This window comes from Saccopteryx bilineata, chromosome 9 (genome assembly GCF_036850765.1).
Source record: "Saccopteryx bilineata isolate mSacBil1 chromosome 9, mSacBil1_pri_phased_curated, whole genome shotgun sequence".
Classification (NCBI taxonomy): Eukaryota; Metazoa; Chordata; class Mammalia; order Chiroptera; family Emballonuridae; genus Saccopteryx; species Saccopteryx bilineata.
Window position 1 is genome coordinate 92,491,250 of NC_089498.1, and position 23,547 is coordinate 92,514,796.

At 46.5% G+C, this 23,547-nt stretch overlaps 1 protein-coding gene across 2 annotated transcripts in view; it reads right to left on the reverse strand.

Annotated features, from left to right (window-relative positions):
• Window positions 1-20,334, reverse strand: part of VSTM4 (V-set and transmembrane domain containing 4) — a 105,093-nt gene extending 84,759 nt beyond the window's left edge. For both annotated transcript variants that reach the window (XM_066243635.1, XM_066243634.1), the window contains exons 1-2: window positions 20,234-20,334; window positions 12,009-12,407 (exon numbers count right to left, since the gene is read on the reverse strand). In XM_066243635.1, the coding sequence (XP_066099732.1) occupies window positions 12,009-12,407; window positions 20,234-20,285 (451 nt within the window). In that variant the 5' untranslated portion in view covers window positions 20,286-20,334. The remainder of the gene's footprint in view (window positions 1-12,008; window positions 12,408-20,233) is intronic.
• Window positions 20,335-23,547: the final 3,213 nt, after the last annotated feature.

Sequence of the window (23,547 nt, forward strand, 5' to 3'; positions counted from 1 at the left end):
GGACACCAGGACAATCTGCCTACAAACGGAAATGACACCAGCTGCTTGTGCTGCCATTATCACATTGCAGACGCACAGCTAATCCGCAGCCATCATCGCTGCGGTCCCTTCACAGGGATAGGCTCTAGCCTCCTGGTGACTATCCAACAGTGCCTACGATCCATTTTCCCCAAATGTATTACACTGCCATTTTCCAAATTGAATCTCATTCTGTTATTTCCTGCCTGTATTTCTTACCTCTTTGGATTCATTTTTATTTCATTTTTACTCCTCGGTGACATTAAGAACATTTGCCAATTTTGTATTTTCTGTAAAGTTCATTAGGGTGCAGTGTGCCCCTTTCTCAATATCATTGATAAAACAATTAAATGAAATCAAACCCAACAGTGACCCTCCTGGTTTCCACTAAAATTCTCTCCAGAGGGCTCAATGCCATGTGTCACATAGGACATTTCAATCCATTTTCTCTGCAGGCTGGTTTCTTGCTCAGCGAAATGGTTGCAGCGCACAAGCAGATAAAGGAACTCCATAGTAGTCCTTGCTTCTTCTTCTACTTTGTGCAATAAAAATGACAATGACGAGTTCATCTGGTAGGACAGGCTCTCTAAAACAAGCCAGCATGACTCCATTGTCATCTGGAGGGTCATATATTTTCATTCTTCATTATTTATCATTTCATTTTGTGCCAACCAGCACCGAGAACACGACAGCCAGGAGCCCTGCCCCCATGGTCTCACACACAGTGTGCAGATAAACCCCAGTTTAATATCTCCCCGTTTTTCAGAGTCCCCGGTGTTGCATCATGCTGCAATGACTCGCGCAGTTAAACACGACATGGCAGCTCCTGCTTCACCCCACACTGGTCTGGCTCGCACTTCTTAGCCAAACTCTTTCAAGGGTGTCACCAGGAAAAAGGGCATGACAAATTCGTTTATCACACATACTTAGGACTAACCTCATTTAGGGGTAAATTCAAAAATATTGAGAGCAAAGTAAAGCAAATACTACTGCTTATAGTGGGGCAGGTAACTTGCTTGTTTTGGTCCTAAGTTTCTGTTTTGGTTTTTTATTCTGCATGACATTGGTAAAGCATTGTATCAGCACATAACGGAGGGGCTGCATCAGCAGCCACCATCTCAGGTATGCAGCAGAACATTCAGGTTCTGCCCAACCCCCTGGACACCCACTGTGACTCCCACCCCAAAGAGTGAAGCAAAATGTAAGAGATATGGACAGGTGGTGTAATAGTAGACTGAACTCCACGGTAATATAGACAAACAACTTCAAGATGTTAAACTGTAACAAGTGCTCACGAAAATTGAGTAGTGACAGTCCAATAATATTCATGAGTTTAGTTTATTCAACAACCTGGCAAGTGATCCTTCCCAGTAATGACCTTGGCTGCTGGTGGGCTCACTGGCGTTCTCATCCCTTCCCTCCTCAGAGAAGAACTTGTGATTTTTCTCAAATGATCATTCACAGGTCAAAAAGAACTCCAGCTAAGGAAAAGGAAGATGTCCTGGAAAAAGCAAGAAGTGCCAAATGGCTGGAGGCATGCAACTCACACAGTTAAAAGTAAAAATAGAGCCTGACCAGGCAGTGGTGTAGTGGACACAGCATCAACCTGGGACACTGAGGTGGCCAGCTTGAGTGCAGGCTCACCAGCTTGAGTGTGGGGTCACTGGCTTCAGCATGGGATCATCAGCATCATCCCATGGTCATTGGTATGAGCCCAAGGTTGCTGGTATGAGCCCAAGGTCACTGGCTTAGCTGGAGCCCCCTGGTCAAGGCACATATGAGAAGCAATCAGTGAACAACTAAGGTGCCACAACTATGAGTTAATGCTTTCTTCTTACACTCTCTCTCTCGTTCTCTTTCTTTCTCTCTCTCTTAAAAAAATGAAATAGAAAAGTAGGTTTTTAAACTCTAGGCTATAGGACTTTTCATCTAGAATTCTAGGTTTCTAGAACAGGCTTTATTATTAAGACTTTACTTTTCTAGATCAGTGTTAGGTTCAGAGCAAAACTGAGGGAAAGCACAGAGAATTTCCATCTACCCCCAACCCCTGCACACACAGCCTCACCCATAGTCAACATCCCCCACCAGAGTGATGCAATTGCCACAATCAGTGACCTACACTGACACATCCATATCATCCAGAGCACATAGGTTGCATCTGGGCTCACTCTTGTGTTGCATATTCTGTGGGTTTGGACAAAGTACTAACAACCTGTATCCACCATGAGAGTACCACACAGAGTGTTTTCACTGCTGTCAAAGTCATCTGTTTTCCCCACCTAGTCATCATCCCCCTACCAAACCCTGGCAATTACTAATCTTTCTCCAAAGCTTTGCCTCTTTTGGAACACCACACAGATGTTGTCACACAGCATGTAGCCTTACAGCGTGGCTGCTTTCACTCAGTCATGGGCATTTCAGCTTCTTCCATATTGTTTCATGGCTAAATAACTCACTTCTTTAGAATAGATTTTTAAATAAGGGTTTTAAGAACTTACAAAAAGCAAAGGTATATTACTAAGAGACATTGGGAAGCTAATCTCAATCGTTTTCCTGATAGGTTTACTAGTAGGGATTGTGAAAATGTCATGGATACCTCAAAGCTAACTTTTTAGTAAAATAACTGACAGTCTGTAATAGTAGCTATGTAGGCGAGATGGAAAACATGGTCAAGATAAAGACTCAAGCACAAAAGTTAATATCTGCAGTACTTCAATAAGCGTAGTACGCATAACCGCTAACTCACTGGCCAATGTAATGTTAGAGAAAAAAAAAGATATACATTTGCAGAGATCATTGAGAAGCAACTGAAAAAGACAATATCAAAAAAGTAAGATAACTCATTATGTTGCCAAATAAAAGTCAACAACTCTTCTATAAACCAAGAATAAGTAACCAATTTAAAAGAGGTATTTGTGTGTGTGTGTCGTGTGTAGGTACATGTAAGAAGAGATAGACCCTAATTACAAGTATAGAATACCTAGAAATAAACACATGCACAAAAGAAATATGTAAGAATCATGTGAAGAAATCTTTACTTAAAAGATATTTTTAAAATAAAATAAAAACAACCCTGAATGCATGATGGAACACAACAGGTGCCTCAATAAAAACATTTAAAATCACAAAGATATATAAGATGTATATACCCATCCAAGGTAATTTATAAAGTCAATTAAATCCTAACAAAATCAAACCCTAACATAATTTTTACAAAACTAGGTATGATCACAAGAAGAAAAAATTAAATTTAAATATGTAAGACATTTATTTAAAGAATAACAAGGAGACTTGTCCTAGTCTATATTAATGAAAATGGTGCTACATTGGTGAGGTAGACAGAGTTTACATTTAAATGTAGAATTTTAGCTTATGAAAAATGCGGCATTTCAATACAGGGAAATTTTATCTGATCAATAGCTATAATGTAGAATTTGGAAACAAAAAGTGAATTAGCTACTCCACACCTTATATAAAGATAGATTCCAAATAGATACAGGAGCAAAACTTTCTTTTAATCCTTTAAAAACATTAAAGAAAAATATGGAAAACATTTTTTATAAGCTTGGGGTGAAAAATACCTTCATAAATAAGATATAACACCATGTGCAATTTGTTGAAAATAAATTACATCTCAATAAAAAAAAATACAACTGGAAAAAAGGAATACCATAGAGGAAAAACTGGCAGATCTGACTGCGTAAATGTCCTGAAAATGTAAAATATCTATAAGAAGGATAAATAAATAAAGTGTAAAGACAAAGACAAGTAACAACTAGGAAAAAAATTGTGCACCATATGTAACACTTAACAAATCAATGATCAGGAAAAAATATGTATACATATATGTAAAGACATATATATTGTATATCTAAAAAATACACACACATACATATAAAGACAGCAACCAATTGAAAAATAGGCAAAGGTTATGGACAGGCAATTGACAAAAGAAAAATTTAAATAGTCAATAAGCATATGAAGAGATGTACAACCTCACTACTAATTGAATACAATAACTTAAATTGTATTGTATTGAATATCATAATTGAAATTAAAACACTAACAAAATAGCATTTTCCCATCATTGTGGTAAATTGTGGAAAAGATGAATAATGGGTAATTACCCATTGTTAATGAAGCTTCAGGGAAATAGATACTATCATGCAAGGATAGTCAAAGAACAAATTTATAAAGTCTTTTAAGAGAGTATCTTTGCATCTATTAAAAATTTAAATATGCATAGCCTTAAGCCCAGCAATTCTCTTTCTAGGAATCTAACCACCAGAAACACTTGGAAATGTATACAAGAGTGTTCACTGAAGCACAGCTTGCGTTCCTGAAATACTGAACATTTCCGAAGTTTTCATCCCTGAGGATGGATGGAATGTAGTTTGGTATTGTCTTGCTATGTAATTACCAACTACAGAAAATGTATGTATCACATCATCAACAATACTTATAAAGCATTAAGTGTAGTGTTCTTAAAATGCAGAAAGTGGGGCCCTGGCCGTTTGGCTCAGTGGTAGAGCATTGGCCTGGCGTGCAGGAGTCCCGGGTTCGATTGCCGGCCAGGGCACACAGGAGAAGTGCCCATCTGCCTCTCCAACCCTCCCCTTATCCTTCCTCTCTGTCTCTCTCTTCCCCTCCCGCAGCCAAGGTTCCATTGGAGCAAAGTTGGCCGGGGCACTGAGGATGGCCCTGTGGCCTCTACCTCAGGCGCTAGAATGGCTCTGGTTGCAACAGAGCGATGCCCCAGATGGGCAGAGCATTGCCCCCTGGTGGGCATGCCAGGTGGATCCCAGTAGGGCACATGTGGGAGTCTGTCTGACTGCCTCCCTGTTTCCAACTTCAGAAAAATACAAAAAAAAAATGTGGAAAGTGGGGGTCTGCATGAATGCCAACAGGAAAGGAACTTGAAATATCTAAACCAAACCTGTGACAATGATTACCTCTGGGAATGGCAGGGGAAGTGAGATACTGGTGTGTAACCCAGGGCAAGAGACTCTCGCATTTTAGTTTGGACACTGTTTGACTCTTCTACATATAGTATTTTTTATATCATCCCTGTGCCACAGCAGCTTACCAGAACATTGGCATGATTACACTATGTTGTGTAAATAGCGCTGAAAACAGAAACTGCATGATACCATAGGTGAAAGAGGTCTCCATGGGCTGGCACACCCAAAGAAGGCCTCGTGGTGGAGGAAGGACGGATGAGGGACCTGGAATAAGATGTACAACTGAAATAGGCCACAGAAGAGAGGGGCGAGGTCTCCCAGAGGGGGTGACGTTTGCCACCAAGTCAAGAGCATCTCATTCATTCATGAAGTACTTTTTGAGAGTGCTGTGTGCCAGACATTGTTCCAGGCACTTGCAGACGTCGACGTCATCATCATCATTATCATCACTGTTATTAGAAAAGGGAGCTGGCCCTTCAGGTCTGCCTCGGGCCAGCCAGTAGCGTGTGGGTCCTGGACTTCATGCAGGGAAGATTTCACAACAGGGGTCCAGGTGATGTTGAGAATAAGTTTATTAAAGCTAGAGATAGTGAAACAAAAGGGGACCAAGGACAGAAGAAGCACCAGGACAGAGCGTAGGCCAGTCTGCTGCAGCTCTCTAAAAAGGTTATAGGAGCCTGACCTGTGGTGGCGCAGTGGATAACGCATAGACCTGGAAATGCTGAGGTCGCCGGTTCAAAACCCTGGGCTTGCCTGGTCAAGGCACATATGGGAGTTGATGCTTCCAGCTCCTCCCGCCTTCTCTCTCTCTCTCCCTCTCTCTCTCCTCTTTAAAAATGAATAAAGAAAAAAAGGAAAAAAAAGATAAAAAAAAAAAAAAAAAAAAAGGTTATAGGAAAGAAATGAGCCCAGGAGCCCAGGTTCCTGTCATCTCACCAGAGAGTCAGAGAAAAGAGAGCCTTGGAGGCAGGGGCAGCGGGTTAGCCTGGGATGATTTGCCACGGCTCACCTAGTTTCAAGTCTCTTTGGGTCCCTTAGAGTTCAGGAGCTACACATCTCTGGGGGAAGAAGAGAAGAGGGGGAAGGGAAGGCATGAAGGGGAATGCTCCTAGGAGAGAAAGCACGCTGGGTCCTCCATTTTGAAGGTTTTTAAAGACTGGGAGTTCAGGGGGAGGATTTCAGTAGAATATCCAATAGCCTTTTTCACAGCTTTTCCAGGTGTGACCTTTCAGAGCTGTGTTCTTTACTGATTGGTTAGCCACAGGACAGGGGGTCATTAGTCATTTTAGCTGGTGCTGGTGTCACCCACCGGGTTTTGCTGCTCTTCTGGGCCTGGAGCTGAAACACGCTGAAGCCTAGGGAGGGGACCTTCATATCTGGCTGTAAAAATGCTCAGCCAGTTAGTTCAGTTGTCTGTCTCAGTTTCCCCACTGTACTTGCCAAGAAATTTTTTCCTAGCTTCTTACTATCCTGCCTCAATCATCATCCCCAAAAAGTTTATATTATGCAGACCAATCCATGAGGAAAAGTCATTTTATTTTTTTGAATAATTGTTTATTTATTGATTTTAGCAAAAAAGGAAAGGAGAGAAAAATATTGATTTGTTGTTCTACTTATTTATGCATTTATTGGTTGATTCTTGTATGTGCCCTGACCAGGGATCAAACCCACAATCTTGGCATAACAAGACAATGCTCTAACCAACTGGGCTACCCGGCCAGGGCTGAAAAAGGCTTTTTAATCTTGGTGGGAATATTAATTCATTAACTACTCTAGAGGCCAATTCAACGCTTAAAACTGTATCAATTTAAATTGTATCAATCTTTTCAATGAGTGCACAACTAAATAGAAAACTAAGTGGAACAAGTTGATGCTTTGTTGTGGACCGTTAATGGCAAAAAGCCATTATAGACTCGAGGCTTGGCAGGGGGCTAAGTTCTCCCCCCTCCATCTCCATATTTGGCTTTGATGCTGAGTGTTTGCACCCACTCCACTTCCTTCCTTGGGTTGCAGGAAGCAATATACATGCCCTTCCTCTGACTCTTTGTTTGTTTCAGATGTTTGTAAATTTCACTAATGTATCCTGTTTTTGCCTTGGGAGAGTTCCAGTCTTAGCCTTTGATGTGCAACTTTGTATCAGGGTCCTTGATTTGCATAGGTCTATATAATAAAGCAAACTGGGGCTGTGGGGCACTCAGATACTGCCAGGCAGTTTGAGGAGTCCTCCCGGTCCCATTGGTTTTGTTCTGACAAAGTGTGTTTCCTTAATTCCGCACCGTTATTTGGAGCTGCGCTGGTCCGCGGCAATGCTTCTCTCTTTCTCTCCCTTCCTCCCTCCCTCTCTCTCTCTCTCTCTCTCTCTCTCTCTCTCTGTGTCTTATTCTCTCTCTCTCAAATCAATGGAAAATTTTTAGAAATAAATTGTATCATTCTTTAAATTGAGTGTACCATTGGCTCTAGCAATCTTATTTCCAGAACTTTGTTCTATGGACAGGGACATTAATTAGTGAAGATTTATGGAACAACTTAAGTAACAGTAACTAAGAGGTTAATCTGTGGTATATTCACATCATGGAATATTATTCCACCATTAACATTATGTTATGAAAGCATATTTAACAACATAGAAAAATGTTCACACTATTTAGTAATCTGAGAAAAGCCAGTCTCAAATGGTATTTATGGTATAAATGGAGTTAGATTTTTAATTTTTATTTGCATCAACATGTCTAAAAGGATTTAAAATGAAATGTTAAGTTATGCCTGGGTAGAGATAGTGCAAGTCCTTTCCATGTTTTTCTATGTTTTCTCTAACTGAGCTATATTATTTTTGCAATAGAAAATAACCCACACATGGAGTTCAGGGTAAGCAGTAAGAGCCAACATGCCTCTGACCCTTGTTCTGTGCCTTGAGTCAGCTCTTAACTGCATTAGCATGAATTGACCTCCTTTTGCATCAGCGAGATGAAAAGGACTGTGCATCAGCCTTTTGGGAAATTTACAGAGAAGGACAAAAATGTGATCTCACATTAAGAACAGTGCAAAGCCTGACCAGGCGGTGGCACAGTGGATAGAGTATCAAACTGGGATGTCAAGGACCCAGGTTCGAGACCCCGAGGTCACCAGCTTGAGCGTGGGCTCATCTGGTTTGAGCAAAAGCTCACCGCCTTGAGCCCGAGGTCGCTGACTTGAGCAAGGGGTTACTTGGTCTGCTGAAGGCCCGTGGTCAAGGCACGTATGAGAAAGCAATCAATGAACAACTAAGGTGTTGCAACGCGCAAGGAAAAACTAATGAATGATGCTTCTCATCTCTCCATTCCTGTCTCCTGTCTGTCCCTGTCTATCCCTCTCTCTGACTCTCTCTCTCTCTGTCTCTGTAAAAAAAAAAAGAAGCCCTGGCTGTATAGCTCAGTTGGGTGGAGCATCATCCCAAAGCACAGAGGATGCTGGTTCAATCCCCGGTTGGGACACATGCAAGTCTCTCTCTCTCTCTCTCTCTCTCTGTTCTTCTCTTACTAAAATCAATAAAATTTAAAATAAAAAAGAACACTGCAAGTGTAAAGCCAGTAGCCGCAGCCACCATCACAGCCATCTGGCCCATGCAGGTTTACATTTGATTCAGACAGACGGTAATGAAACAATGGAGCCAAGAACTGGTGGGCCATCCTCTTTAATCCTAGTTTGTACCCAGCGGGCAAGAAATACACACAGTGGGAAAACACTTCCCTTTCCATTCAGGGCTCCTAAAGCCACTGACTCATCCGAGTTTCCTAGAATCAAAGTTTCTACCTCACCAGCCTTATTCACCTCTGATCCCCATCTTCTTCTCTCTACACAAACTCTGCACAAACTGGCTTCTCCTTCAGCACTCTGCCATCTTGGCTGCTTCTCCTCTCCTCCACGTGGCCTTTCTCTGCTCTCCTCCAGCATGGGCTCCTCTGCCCCATTTTATAGTGTAGAAATAAAAACCTTTAATCCAATATACAAACAAGAAAGTCTCTGATACAGAGTCACTTATCTGAGACATAATGGGATTCCTCATGAGAGTGCACCACCCCACATCATGCAACAGTCAAGGGTGTGGGGAAAAGCTTAGTCTTAAAACTAAGCCTTAGGCTATAACAGTGGTAGTGGTACTGCCCACTAGTGGGTGTTCCAGCTTTCAATGTGGGCAGTAGCAGAACAACCAAAGTATAAATAAAAAGATAGATTTAACTATAGTAAGTTGTTTTATAAAGATTTATTCTGCCAAACTTAGCGAAAATCCCACATAAAGTACTTGGTAAGTAATTATTATTATATGCTTTAACTTGCTGTAACTCTGCTTTATAAATTTTATAAAGTAAAGTTACTTCCCTACTTTACAAATCACCATTACTGTGGAACCGGTGGGTGGTTAGAAAATTTTACTACTAACAGAGATACAAAAGTGGGTGGTAGGTATAAAAAGGTTGACTATCCCTGGGGTATAAGGACCCTGGCCTGCTTTCAACCTGTCCCTCACATCCAATGCAAACTATAAGCGGGCAAACATATATATCATATTTGTAAACTTATTTGACCCACAGCAGGGAAAAGGGGGTTGGGAGAGGTACAAGAGGGTAGGAGGAAATAAATGGTGACAGAAAGAGTCTTGACTTGGAGTGGTGAACACACAATACAATATACAGATGATGTATTATAGAACTGTTCACCTGACACTTATACAAATTTATTAATCAATGTCAGCCCAATAAATTCAATTTAAAAATGAAAAAAAAAACAAACAAACTAAAGAATGCTGCAAGAAGAATAATCCATGATCAAGGCCAGGGTGTGGGGTAGTGTTAGAAAGAATTCACAAGGAAAGCTCCCTTCTCCATGAAGGGTTGAGAAGCCTGTGGGCAGGAAGAGAGCAGAGTGAGCATGTTAAGAAAGATGGACCACGGGGCCCAGGGGGCAAAGGTACTCAATCCAGAAACACATCTGAGAAATTCTTTTTAATATTCCAAGCTAAACATGTATTGGCCCACATTGTGTTGTTTGCTACACTCTTGTTTTCCACATAGCAACTACTGAGGTGCCGATTCAGGAAAACAAAGGAATTGTCCTGGAGAAAGGCACCCCGGAGGGTGGAGCCACAGGCCTGCCCCACCCCTGTCTGGGAAGGGCTGGAGCCACGCCTCCACACTGCCCGCAGCCAGCACAGGCACCTCCTACCCATGCACCTCCAGTCGCCTCTCCTTAATCCCTTACAGCAGATCTCTGGAAGCCTAAATGGCCCATTCTAGAAGTATGGTTGTTGCTTCCTAAGGTTTTTAACCTTCTCATCAGAAACCCACAGCCCAGCCCAGGATACGAAACCTGAGGAGCAGGAAGCTTAGAGGCAGAAGACACAGCAGGGGAGGCTCAGCTCCTTGGAGAGGTTAGAGCCACTTCCCGGGGAGAGATCCCCAGACAGAGACAGGAAAGGGAAAGATGAAAAGAGACAGTGAGTAAGGAGCAAGGAGAGGAGGAGGGAAGAGAGAAAGGTGAGAAACAGGAGATGAGAAGAGAGCAGGAATGAGAAGAGAAAAGGGTTTTGAAAAGGGGGAGGAAGGGCAACGAAAGAGGGAAAGGGAATTAAGTGGAGAGAAGGAGAAGAGGGGGCAGGTTTTTAACTCCAGTGAACTCTCACGAATGACTTCAGGTTTCTGGAGCACATATATACACACGTCCTGGAAGGAGCCCATTTCACTCCCTGAAAGTAGATCGACATGAATGAACTGTATGACCGCACTCACTTAAGTGCAGGGAACGTTTTCATCTGTTTTCATTGGCAGAGTACTTACTGCCAAGAGTGCAGCTGCCGAATATACTGTGACATAAAAATAAAAGGAACAGGCACGCAATCTTATGTTTCAGAGCCTAGTGATGTCCAGAGTGCATTCCTTCCTTAGCCTGCAGTCATCTGATGTATTTTTCTATTTTCTGTGCCAAAATATATATTTATATTAGTAGCCATTTGTCCTCTTGAATTAATTTGCTTAAAAAGAGAAAGTGCACATTTCAGATAATATAACATTCTGTGCTTAGATCGTTACAATATGCAAACTCCAAGGACAAAGATAGGTTCCTTAAAGACTACTCACATAAGTTACTCACATTAACAAATCCCTTATTCATACAGGATACTAACAATACTTTTCACAACTGAGTTTCTATCTCTTGAAACAAGCTTATCAAAACATCACTAACACCTTTAATACTGTATTATAGGTATGTAATAAATGTAGATTCTTACTTCACACTTGGGACTATCAGCTTTACTTTATGACCCCCTTGCTCTTGTGCCAGCCCAAACTCAAAGCAATCTAAGACACAATTTCAGCACATAATAGCGAGTCTTATTAAAATTGTGAAAGGTGTCTTCTTGAATAGAGCATTTGGATAAAAATGATAACCCTCAAATGTGGCACTTGGTAGCTAAGATGTGCCAGGACATGACCCACATCTCCTAACTGTCTCCAGGAAGGGAGGGCCGCCGCTGGACCTTTGCCCACTTTCGGGTGAATTTTTCAGTGAACTGTTACAAGCTAAGTCATGGATTAGTTCCTTTGGGCAACAGCTCACAGCCACCAGTCTCCCTTGCTCCAAGGCCTGGCAACGGACATCAGGACCTCCCAATGTGTGCCTCCTCCCCGGGACGCCTGGCATCCCAAAGCCAAAGCAATCAGGTGCTACACCTGAGCTCGAGGTGAAGCATCCAATCAGTGCCATCTTTTAACCAAGAAGGAGGTTTTGCCCAAGGGGACAGACTGGACAACATGGGGCCAGGCTTTTGCTCTTTTCTCTCCTTGCTTCCACAGCTACACAATACAAATCAGCCCAGAAGCCACAGAAAAATCTGTCTTGATGCCTATGACCTGGTTCACATGCCTGTGGCCCTGAGAGGCTTAGAAGATGTGTTCTAACCCAGCAGAACCACCCTGAAGGCTCCGGCCTGCACCACCATAGGGAGAACCACTGGCCTATTCCCCACGCTTCTCCCATGACAACGGACATGCTTACCTCTCATTTCTGTCTCTGAGGAGCCATTGGACCAGGCCGTCCATTTGTTCTTGTGCTTGCTGATTTCCTGGACTTTGCAGCTGTAATGCCCCTGATCCGCTGACCGGAGGCTCAAAATGAAAAGTGCGTAGAGCACCCCGCGCCTCTCCTCCAGGAGGCGCAGCCTCTGCCGATAGGCACTGTGGCTGAAATTCCCGTAGTACTGCACCAGCCTGAGCTTAGTCATCTTCACCATCAAGGCCTCCTGGGAGTTGGGACGCGCAAAGAACCAGCGCACAGCCAGCAAGCTGTCTCTCCGCCTCTTCTGGGAAACATGGCAGAGAAGGGTGGCATTTTCCCCTTCCACATAGTCGACAATGGGCCCTGGGGAAATGGTGACATTGAGGGCCCCACAGACCTCTGCAGAGAAAAAAAGGAAGGAAGATAAGGAGGATTTCCTCAGGAGTTGAGGTGATCTGTATGGACAGAGAGTTAGGCTACCTTGACCCCTCTACGTCCACTCTTTGCCCTCAGGATGGCCAGGATGGGGGCTCCTTTGTGGAGCCTCTGTGGGAGCCCTTGTGCCCCTCTGTGAGATGATCCTGTCCATGGAGAGTGCCACTGACCACTGGGCCTAGAAGTTTGTTTTGTTTTGTTTACAGTGACAGAGAGAGAGTCAGAGAGAGGGATAGACAGAGACAGACAGGAACGGAGAGAGATGAGAAGCATCAATCATCAGTTTTTCATTGTGACATCTTAGTTGTTCATTGATTGCTTTCTCATATGTGCCTTGACCGTGGGGCTACAGCTGACTAAGTAACCCCTTGCTCGAGCCAGCAACCTTGGGTCCAAGCTGGTGAGCCTTGCTCAAACCAGATGAGCCCGCGCTCAAGCTGGCAGCCTCAGGGTCTCAAACCTGGGTCCTCCGCATCCCAGTCCGATGCTCTATCCCCTGCACCACCACCTGGTCAGGCTAATTTTTTAATTAGTTACTAACATTTAAATTTTAGGATATTTCACATAAAAATTTGGATTTTTAGAAGCTCTTAAATATTCCCAGCCTTCATCCATTCCCTAAGGCCTGCTTGCCCCAGGATGGCCAACTGCGTGCGTGGGCAATGCTGGGGGTCCGGGAGCTGCCTTTCTAAGTACCTTTCATTGTTTCAGCTGTTTCAACTGTCACCAACACAATCACCAGCACCAGTCTGGCAGGTATTATTAAACTGGTACCAGGAGCTACAACCACAGGGGTGTTCCATTTCTTGTTCTAAGTCTCTTCGGACTGGGAGCTAAGTGCAGGAACAGAGAACAAACGAGCCTGGGAACAAGGAGGGTCAAGAGAACTTCCCAATCACCCCAAAGATGCTCCAGGATTCCAGGTCCAGCCCACGACTTCTTGTCCTCTGGTTTCTCAGTTAGACCAACCCCCAAGAGCTACCCTGCAGTCTGTGCAGGGAGAACAGGCTGCCTGGAGCTCAGAGGGGGCATGTTCTCCTGGCAGGCGGACCCGGAAAAGACACTCTGCACAGGAGGGGCCCAAAACCTCCTCCTTCCGAACAAGGCTGTCTTCTCACCACCCCTGAGCAGCCCAGGGCATAACTCCAAGAAGCAGGTGTTCCAGGTCATCCTAAACCACAAAAGTACCCCAAATGTCATCTGGTCACCTGAAGGGGCTTAGGCCCTGAGGTCAGAGTCATCCGAGGCTCTGAGCTCTGGCCAGTGCTGCAGATAGGCAAGGAGGAAGGATGACAGAAACAGCCGAGCTCTGGACCTGACGCTGTGAAGAGGAGATGAGTCTATAAGGTGAGACCACTGTGTTTATGGGGGTGGGGCGCCACATTAAATATAGTTTTCATTGTAAAAATCAGCCAATAAGTGCATCCTATGGTGTGGTTTCACTGTTGGTTTAATACACCAAACATCTGAGAGAGATTACTTCAAGGTCAATGCACTGTCCTTCTTTCTCATCTCTTAGAAGCCAGGCCCCCTGGGATGCTCCAAGGACCCTCAATCACATCATGAAGTGCCTTTTGCCATATAAGGCATATAAGGTAACATTTGCCAGCTCAGGGTTTAGGACACAGACATCTTTGAGGGTCACTATTCAGCCTACCACACTATGATAATCTTTGGTTACCTTGGAAAATATAGATGGAAGTAAATTCAGAACTGGACTGTTAAGTAGCCCGTGGACAAGAACGAGGTCTACTGTGTCTGCAGTGACAAGGACACAGCTGGCCTAAGGGGCTACCCAGGAATACAGACCAACAGGTGACTCAGGACACAGCTGGCCTAGGGGGCTACTCAGGAACACAGACCAACAGGTGACTCAGGACGGCAGCTGAGGTAAAATCTCAAACAATCTCACTGTTCACACAGGTCACTGACACAGGACAGAAGAAAGAAATGCCCCCGTGGTCTCCCCTGTCTCTTACCCCCTGGGCCAACACCTTGCCAGTATGCTGTATTACATTAGTCTGAGAGCACTTCCACTGACTGCTGAGGCCCTGTCTAAAGACCCCCAGAGTGGGAGTTCCCTAGTGAGCAGCCATGCAACCAGAACACCAGGCTGATTCGGCTCCAACAGCTGCCCAGGGACTCTCCAGGCAGAGAGCAGTGGGGATGCCACAAGACTGCCCAGACTGAAGTCCAGCTCCATCCACTCCGAGGGCTGGCTCTGCACTGGAGGCCAGGAGAGCTGGGGAAGGCAGGAAATTGAAACAATATGGTTGGGATGAGAGCAAGGCTGGGCTCCCACAGCCCAGTCTCCTCCTATTAACATTGCACGAAGGAGGGATTATTTATAGTGACTGAACCAGGAGAATGTGCCAAGGGCCCCAGTCCCCACAGGAGGCCAGATTCCACCCTGGAGGCATATGCATAACCTTTCCCCTTCCATAGCTCCCACCAAAGGGAAGAGGCTGAGCCATTTTTCCAAGACAAACCCTCTTTCCCCTCCTCTTATCCCCATTATTTTCCTTCTGAAGTGCAGTGATCCCTGTGATGGGTTGAAGTGTGTCCCTTTCAAATTCATACAGTGAATCCGAACTCCCAGGACCTCTGAATGTGACTGAATTTGGAGGTAGGGCCTTTAAAGAGATCATTAAGTTAAAATGAAGCCATTAGGGTGAACCCTAATCTAACATGGCTGGTGTCCTCATAAGAAACGGACATTAGGATGCAGAGGCACGTAGAGGGCAGACCCTGTGAAAACAGCACGTAGTCATCTACAAGCCAAGGAAAGGAGCCTCAGAAGGAGCTTACTCTGCCAGCACCTTGTTCTCAGACCTCTGGCCTCCAGCACGGTGAGAAATACGTTTCTGTTGTATAAGCCACCAGTCTACGGTACTTTGTTATGGGAGCCCTAATAAACTAATACAACCTTGTTCACTGGAAGGCTCGTTTCTGCCCGACACTGGTGGCCACCAGACCAGACAGTTACACCTACTTTCAATAAGAGGTCAAGGGTGGTATGACTGACGCTGTGAGGCTCAAGGGCTCCTTGGAGTCTTAAAGCTTTGCTAGGGGACATAGGTTCTCAAGTAGTAGGGGACCCCATGACTGTGATGATCTTTCTCAGAAGCCAGGTTCTCCAGGGTAACACCCTTCTCTAGGCACACAGTTCATGTGCACGTGTCTGTGGGACAGGCACTGCAGAAGAGAGGGAAAGAGGCAGGTAGAGCAGCCAGGGCCTAGCCAGGTAGCTGAGCTGGATGTTTGGTTACCTACTAGGAGAGCCGCTCACAGCTTCTACCCCAGCGCTGTCATCAGGCCTTGTGTGGCTCAAAGAGAATTCAACAGAGGAGTCAGGACCATGGGGAGCAATGGCAGCACCAAAGTACGGAGTCAGGCGGTGTCCATGGGGGTCTAGGCCTTCCCCTCTGCTTCGCATGGGGTAAGCCAAACAAACCTGGGCCAAGCCAGTCACCGGACAGAGGAGGATGGGCATCACTCACTAGACCTTCCTACACCAGGTAAGATTAGGGAGCCATCCCCACCAAGGCAGAGTCTCCCCTCTGCTGACTTAGAAGAAGAAACTGTCAAGAAGTCCAACCCAGAGAAAAACTAAATTTCTTGCTTCGTGATCCTGCATTGCAGGAAACTGAGGTGGCAGGAAGACCCTCCCAGCGCCCCCCCCCCCCCGGGATCTCTGCATTCAGAACTCTCACTTCCCCCAGCCTATACTCCGGCTTATGTTTTGTTCAGTTATTCACTCAACACATACATGCTGAGCCACAGCCATGTGCCAGGTACCATGTGAAGAAGACGGCATTCCTAACTTCGTGGAGCCTTCAGTCTAGTAGAGGTCGTCAGGAAAAGACACTGGAGGATGTGATGACAAACAATGTCACATATCACAAGGAAAATATGAAGGGCTTCCCCAAATCAGAGCAAGGCCCGATCTAATCTGCAGGTCAGGGAAGAGACCCTGGGAAGCTGACTACGAGCTGAAGGACGAGTTGCCCTGATTTTATACTCACCATACAAGAAATTATCTTCCCATTTTTCAAATGAAGAAACTGAGGCTCTGGAGGTCTTACTCCTAATAGAACCACAAAATTCTGGACAGCAAAATGAATCACCTCCCTGGGAGAGGGCCCCATCTGTGCAAAGACCCTGTGACAGAAGGCATCTGGTACAAGCTGGAAATAGAGAGATCAGCACCCTCTGGTAAAGCCCACTGCCCGTGGCTCATACAGCCATCTGTGTCTGCACATGGATTTCAGAAGGGGATGTCCCACCACTAGCTACCAGCTTCCATAGCCATTTTTTAAAGGAGGAATATGACAACATAGGCAAGGATGAGACTGACCCAAACAGAGGGACCAGATACTGCTGTAGGGAAACCTTGTTCTTTCAATAAGCACAGGCTCTGTCACTTGGGAGCCCTGGGTGCTCCATGTGGGCCAGGCATTGGGCTGCTCAAAGCCCCCGGCCTTCCCAGTGGCTTGGTGGTGGTAAGTGGAGAGCTAGTGATTTGCATTCAACAAAGCTGGGTTGGAAACCTGGTCCTATTAGGAGTAAGGCCCTCAGAGCCTCAGTTTCTCCTTCTGAAAAATGGGAAGATAATTCCTTGTGTGGTGAATATAAGTATAATGGAAAAATAACTTTACCAATAATAATTTGCATGCCCTGAGCAGGTGGGGACAATAAACAGTGGCATACAGGCTGACCAGTGAGTCAGGTGCAATTCCTGTCGTGTGACCTGCATCACATGGTGTGTATGCTTAAGGGACCTCCATCTGGACCAGTCTCTTCTGTTATTCTCTGGAAGCTTTAATAATTTTTTAGTAAGGTAACCGTGCATTTTCACTTTGCACTAGATCCCACAAATTACCATATTTTTCACTCCATAAGACTCACCTGACCATAAGACACACCTAGGGTTTTAAGGAGGAAAATAAGAAAAAAAATATTCTGAACCAAATGGTGTGTTAAAAATTTAATACTGTATTTTTTGCTCCATAAGACGTAAGGGCATTTTCCCCTCCACTTTTGTGGGGAAAAAAGTGTGTCTTACGGAGCGAAAAATACGATATACAGTGTGTCCGTAAAGTCATGGTGCACTTTTGACTGGTCACAGGAAAGTAACAAAAGACGAGAAATGTGAAATCTTGCACCAAATAAAAGGAAAACCCTCCCAGTTTCTGTAGGATAATGTAGCAGCATGTGCGCGTGCGCAGATGATGACATAACACCGTGTATACAACGGAGCAGCCCACGGCCATGCCAGTCGAGATGCGGACGGTACAAAGGAAAGTTCAGTGTGTTCTGTGGCTTGCTAAATTCGAATCCGTGACCAAAGTGCAACGTGAATATCAGCACATTTATAACGAAGCGCCACCACATAGGAATAACATTACTCGGTGGGATAAGCAGTTGAAGGAAACCGGCAGTTTGGTGGAGAAACCCCGTTCTGGTAGGCCATCAGTCAGTGACGAGTCTGTAGAGGCTATACGGGATAGCTACCTAAGGAGCCCTAAAAAACCTGTGCATGAGCCCACATCGAACTGCACTGAATAGGTATGAAACTGGGAGAGTGTTCCTTTTCTTTGGTGCAGATTTCACATTTCTATCATCTTTTGTTGCTTTCCTGTAACCGGTCAAAAGTGCACCATGACTTAACGGAAACACTGTATATCTGGTTCTGCTGTGAGCAAACATTAAATTCCTGTGAATAAGATTGACGGGGGTCTAACCCTCTTGCTTCTGTTTAGATCACGTTTTCCAACAGCTCAGAAAGCAGCCTAAAAGGACATCAGTGTAATCAGATAGTACACACGCCCTCCTCATCCTCTGTCTCTCACAGTCATTATGAAGAGGATGATGGCCACTTCCAGATGCAGGGGAGGGTAGGACTTGTAGCAGAAACAAGTCACTGGCCTTGAGTGGGATGCAGAGGGGGACATAGCCTGAGCCCCTCTGTTCTCCCCTGGCCAGTAATATGCTAAGTCACCTGCTGGAACTCACACAACATGTGGCAGAGCTAGAATTCAAACCCAGGCCATCTGACACCAGAGCCAACTCTTCCCACCGCTCTGTACTGGCGCCTGGCTTCCCCTAAACATTCCACCCTTGGTTTGTTTTCCTGCAAAATGAGGTAGGACCAGATGACTGCTAAGGTTCTGCTATGCCCCAAAATAGAGAGGTAGAAAAGTTCAAGGGTTAAGGGTCCAGACTCCTGTATAAAGTGGTTCTGCCAGGTTCTTCCTGGGGGGAGGGGCTAACAAGGAGTCACCAGCGAAACACTGATTAGAATAGGTAGCACATGATAAGTGATGTATAAGCAGGGGCTGTCACGATTATCTGAGTATGGCCTTGGGCACAGCCACAGCTGACTAAAGAATTCTGAATTCCAGCACTCAGGTTTCCTGGAGGGCTCCTGGAAATATGACAATGTCCTTGACCACCAAAAAAGCCTCTCTCTGGGGAGTACCCTATCTGACAGCACCTAACATTAGGAAGGTGGTAATGGAGCCTGGGGGACAAAGACCCTGTGCCCTCTGGCATCCCACTGGCTGCTAGCTACTCCTCACAGGCCACCAGAGCTGGCCTGGCCCAGCCATCCCAGTCAAACCTGCAGCCTTTGGCAGCCAAGACAGTGACAGCCCTAAAGGAAAATTTCCCAGTGTGGATTTCAGGTTAACTGGAAGCCTCCTTGCTCTGGGGGGAGGGGGGGAGGGGAGACCATGGGTGAGTTTCTTCCCACCATGATGTCCAAGTTACTGCTCTGATTCTGGATTACTAGCTCAAAGGCCAGCTCCACCACTTGGTGGCTGGATCACCCTTGTAAAATTACTTAACTCTAAGCATTAGCCTTCTTGTTCACAAAACAAGGGCAACACATCTCAGCCAGTATGAGCACAAAGTCTAGAGCCAGGCTTCCTCAGTTCAAATCCCAGCCGAACCACTTACAAGCCATTCATGGGCTTGTGCGTAGATTTCCACACCTGCAAACTGGAGACAACAATAGCACCTCACTTAGAGGTTACTGGCTAGTTCGACTGAGTTCACTCAGAACTCAGATATATAATAAGTATTTGCTCTTGTCATTATTACTTTGAAGTGTTTCTGTGATTAAAGGAGACAACTGCAGCAAGACATTGGAACCCAACACAGGCTCCCAGGAGATCGGTCAGCTGTGGACACACTCATTTTTACAAACGTTCTTGCCAGGATGGCCCCGTCAGCCCTGAATCTGGCAGGCAAGGCCCTGAAAATACAGACAAAATTCTTCAGCAACTTAGAAGTGAGGGCAGAAACCCCAGAATGAGAGCCAGCCGCGGGGTGGAGGCTGCCTCCAGGCAGGGTGCTTTGTAAAGGGCCCGCTTACCCCAGCTGTGGACACGCGATCTTGCCGGGCCTAGTCACCGCAGACCGCCGCGTCCGTCCGTGTCCCCAACACCACCCCCACCACCCCCACCGCCTCCCGCCCCGGAGGTCCAGGCCCTGGCCGCGTCTGCCCCGGGCCGCTCGGTAGAGAGTTAAAGGGAAGTCGCTGCCCAAGCTGAATTGTCGGTAGGAACCGAACCGTGGTGGAGAAAGAGGAAAACAACCCAACACTGCAGGCTTGCGCTCCGGGCTGCAGTCTTCCGCCGGGGTCGGGCCGCTCTGCGCCGCGCTGGGCAGTGCCGGGGGCGCTCTGTGCCACGGGGGCGCAGACACGGCCGCCGCGCACTGGGAGCGAAGCCCATAGGAGGCGGCGCCTCCCGCCAGGCCGGAGCCCACCCGCCCGCCGCGCTTACCAGGGGCCGGACCCCGTGCCAGCAGCACCGCTGCCAGCGCCAGCCACCGCATCGCCGCCACCGCCGCGCTGTGACGCACCCGCCCGCCCGCTGGGCCTCGTCGCCTGGCCCGCCCCGTGCCCGCCCCCAGCCCCAGTCCCAGGCTCGGCCCCGGCCCGGCCAGCCCCCGGCCGGCCCGCCCCGCTGGCCCGGCTTCAAGATGCCTGGGGCTGCTCATTTTCACCTCCTCCATTCCACAAACGAAAAAACTGAGGTTCTGATTGCTGCCGGCTGGACCTAGGAAATAGGCAGCTGCAAGGGGACTCTTCGACCTTTTGCATCACAAACACAGCTACTGCTAAAAGAAGGGTGTCTTGCAGCCTGCAAGTGGGGTGGGACGGGGTGGGGGGAAGTACCCCATTGCGAGGCTAACCTGCTGCCCAGCAGACCGCTGCCATCACTCCACAGAGACATTTGTGAACCAAGGAGCCACTAAGGGTCAGATATATAATAAGTATTTGGTACCTCTTCTGCTGTCCTGAAATGGATGTTGAAGTGTCAGGGATGGGGACCCTTGCACAGTTAGAGGGTCCACGTGGACAAGTTCAGAGTATGTGGACGCTATTAAAAATAATGACCACTTAGAGTGACTTCAGCCACAGCCTGTACTAGGTACTTGCCACCATGTCACTTTGAAACCCTGAACCAGCTCCTTTAATCTTTGTATGCTTCAGTTTCCATCTGTACCAGGGGAGATGGACACGCCCCTCACAAGGTGTTTAAGACCAAGTGAGACAGTTCCAGTTAAGACCCATGAATGTCAGCTATCCTCAGGATTATTATAATAGATAAGGAATTGGAGGCAGGGAGATGAAGGGGCTGACCCAAGTCACACAGCCAGGGAGTGGTGAGGAGGCCATCAGCCCAGGTCATCTGAGCCAATGCCTGGTCTCTTCACCATGGTTCCAAACTTGGGGTCTGAGCCTGACTCGTGTGTTAGTCCAGGATCTCCAGAGTAAGAACAATAGATGTTAGGTATGTTTTATCTGTAAAGAAAGGTCTTTGAGAGGTTCCAGAAATGCTGGGCCCTGTTTGGGACTGGATCCGTGGAGGAAGAGGAGGGAAACAGGGCTCCCATCTCCTTCCCTCTAGGCAGTCAGGAGAGTGGAAAAAGCACAGAGTGACGGCATTGCCCACTGGTGCTGAGCCCTAGGACACGTACCAGAGGGTCTGTCCACCACAGCAGCCCAGGCCAGCAGGAGCAAGCCTGTGATCTCTCCAAATAGCAGGCACTTCCTGGGGTCCTGGGAACCATGGTCCTTATCGGACTCTTCTACTGGGAGACCCTCCCACAGAACAGGACCCTGCATAGACTAGGCTGATCATGAGGGCACCCAGACTGGAGGAAGTGCCCCAGTTCTCAACCTAGCTGGTGGAAGGATCTAAAGAGTCCATGGGGAGCTGGCTGCAAGGTCTCCGGATCTGAGGCCAAGGACAAGAAGGAAAGGCAAGAGCTGGTGTTAATTAGGATTCTACAGCCCAGGAATGCAAACGTTCCTATGAGACTTCCAGACCAGAAGCTGGTGACCACCTAATTCTGTAAGGCCCAGGCTCCATGTTACAGATTAGCAAACTCAGGCTCGAAGAGGACCAGAGACTTGTTAGGGTTCCATGTGGCCATGGGTTGTCTGAACTAGGCAATTGGGTTCATAACAGAAAAGGAGCACTGGTTATGAAAGTCAGCTGGCGTTCCACACTGGGTAACAGTTGTGGGTCCTCTGAACTTCATTTTTCTATTGAAGGTGACATGTGTAAAATGGCATAGCAACATGACTACACCAGGGCAGGGAGCTAAGGTGGCCACAGGCCCACTGGGTACCCCTCATGACTGACCTTCCATCTCTATACTCGTGCTTGCTGTGTATTCTCCCAGCTGGTGGAAAGCAGTTTGAGGAGTCAATCCCTGCTCTGGTCAGTGTATCATTGCTTAATAGCTATCTCTTCTTGTAAAACGGAGCAGGCACTCAACCGAGCACCGCACCCAAAAGCTTGCTTTATTCTTTGCCAAACAGGTGCTATGCTAGAGATTTGAAGTGGGGAAGTGTTTTCCTTGCCCTTCTGTGGTATGTGATATTGTCCTATTTGCAGCCGGGTTCTCTCTCAGTCCTCTTCAGCTTCCAAAATAATCTACCAAGCCAGTGGTAAGACTTTTGCTGCACGACACAGGTACAGAGAAATGTACCCTGTCCCCAGGGGAGACACGCCAGTGATGCAGGTGAGACTCAGTATTTCAGTTGCTGTGGACTACTGCAGTAAAGGCCTTGGTTTTGCCCACCCACCAGCTGAGGATGATTCAAAAACCCTCCACTGACTTTTTTGCGCACCCCCTGCTCTATCAGGTCTGACTTGTTCTGAACAAGTATTGTACAATCTAATTATATACATATATTAAAAAAATGACCTCTAAAAATCCCCATCTGGGGTTTCTGGACAAGCATTCAGATGGGTCTGAGGTTGATCAGGTTCCTGTGGGCATGAAGCTGAGTGAAGACTCCACTCAACTTCTCTGGATTCCACCAGCGGGCACTGAAAGAGTCTCAGAAATCCAAATCTCCAAACAACCACATTCTGCTGTCACATGGCAGGCTAGGAAGTAGAGGTCTCTGTCTCCTTTATTGTTATTTGGTTGTTTGCTACAACTTGGGTACAAGGTGGGAGTGTGGCATGGTTTGGTAATGAGCTTGATTCTGTGTATAGGAAAGGTATTTCTAACCTGAAACCACCTGGAAAAAGTCAATGCCTCCTCCTTTGGAGGTATTCAGCAGATTTCTGTTTGCCTCTGCAATCTGGATTTATATGGGTGATTTTTTTGTGTTTGTATTTTTCTGAAGTGCGAAGTGGGGAGGCAGAGTGACAGACTCCTGCATGTGCCCAAGTGGGATCCACCTGGCAAGCCCACTAGGGGGTGATGCTCTACCCATCTGGGGAATTGCTCCATTGCAACCAGAGCCATTCTAGCACCTGAAGCAGAGGCCATCCTCAGCGCCCAGGCCAACTTTGTTTCTATGGAGCCTTGGCTGCAGGAGGGGAAGAGAGAGATATAGAGAAAGAGAGGGAGAAGGGTGGAGAAGCAGATGGGAGCCTCTCCTGTGTGCCTTGGCTGGGAATTGAACCTGGGACTTGAACACTCTGGGCCAATGATCTACCACTGAGCCAACTGACCAAGGCTTACAAGTGATTTTTAAGGTTTCCTCCTACATTGTTGTTCATAAGCATTTTACCACTAAAAGAAGTTAGTTGCATGCTTGAATTTTCACTAAAAGGGAGTGAACAAA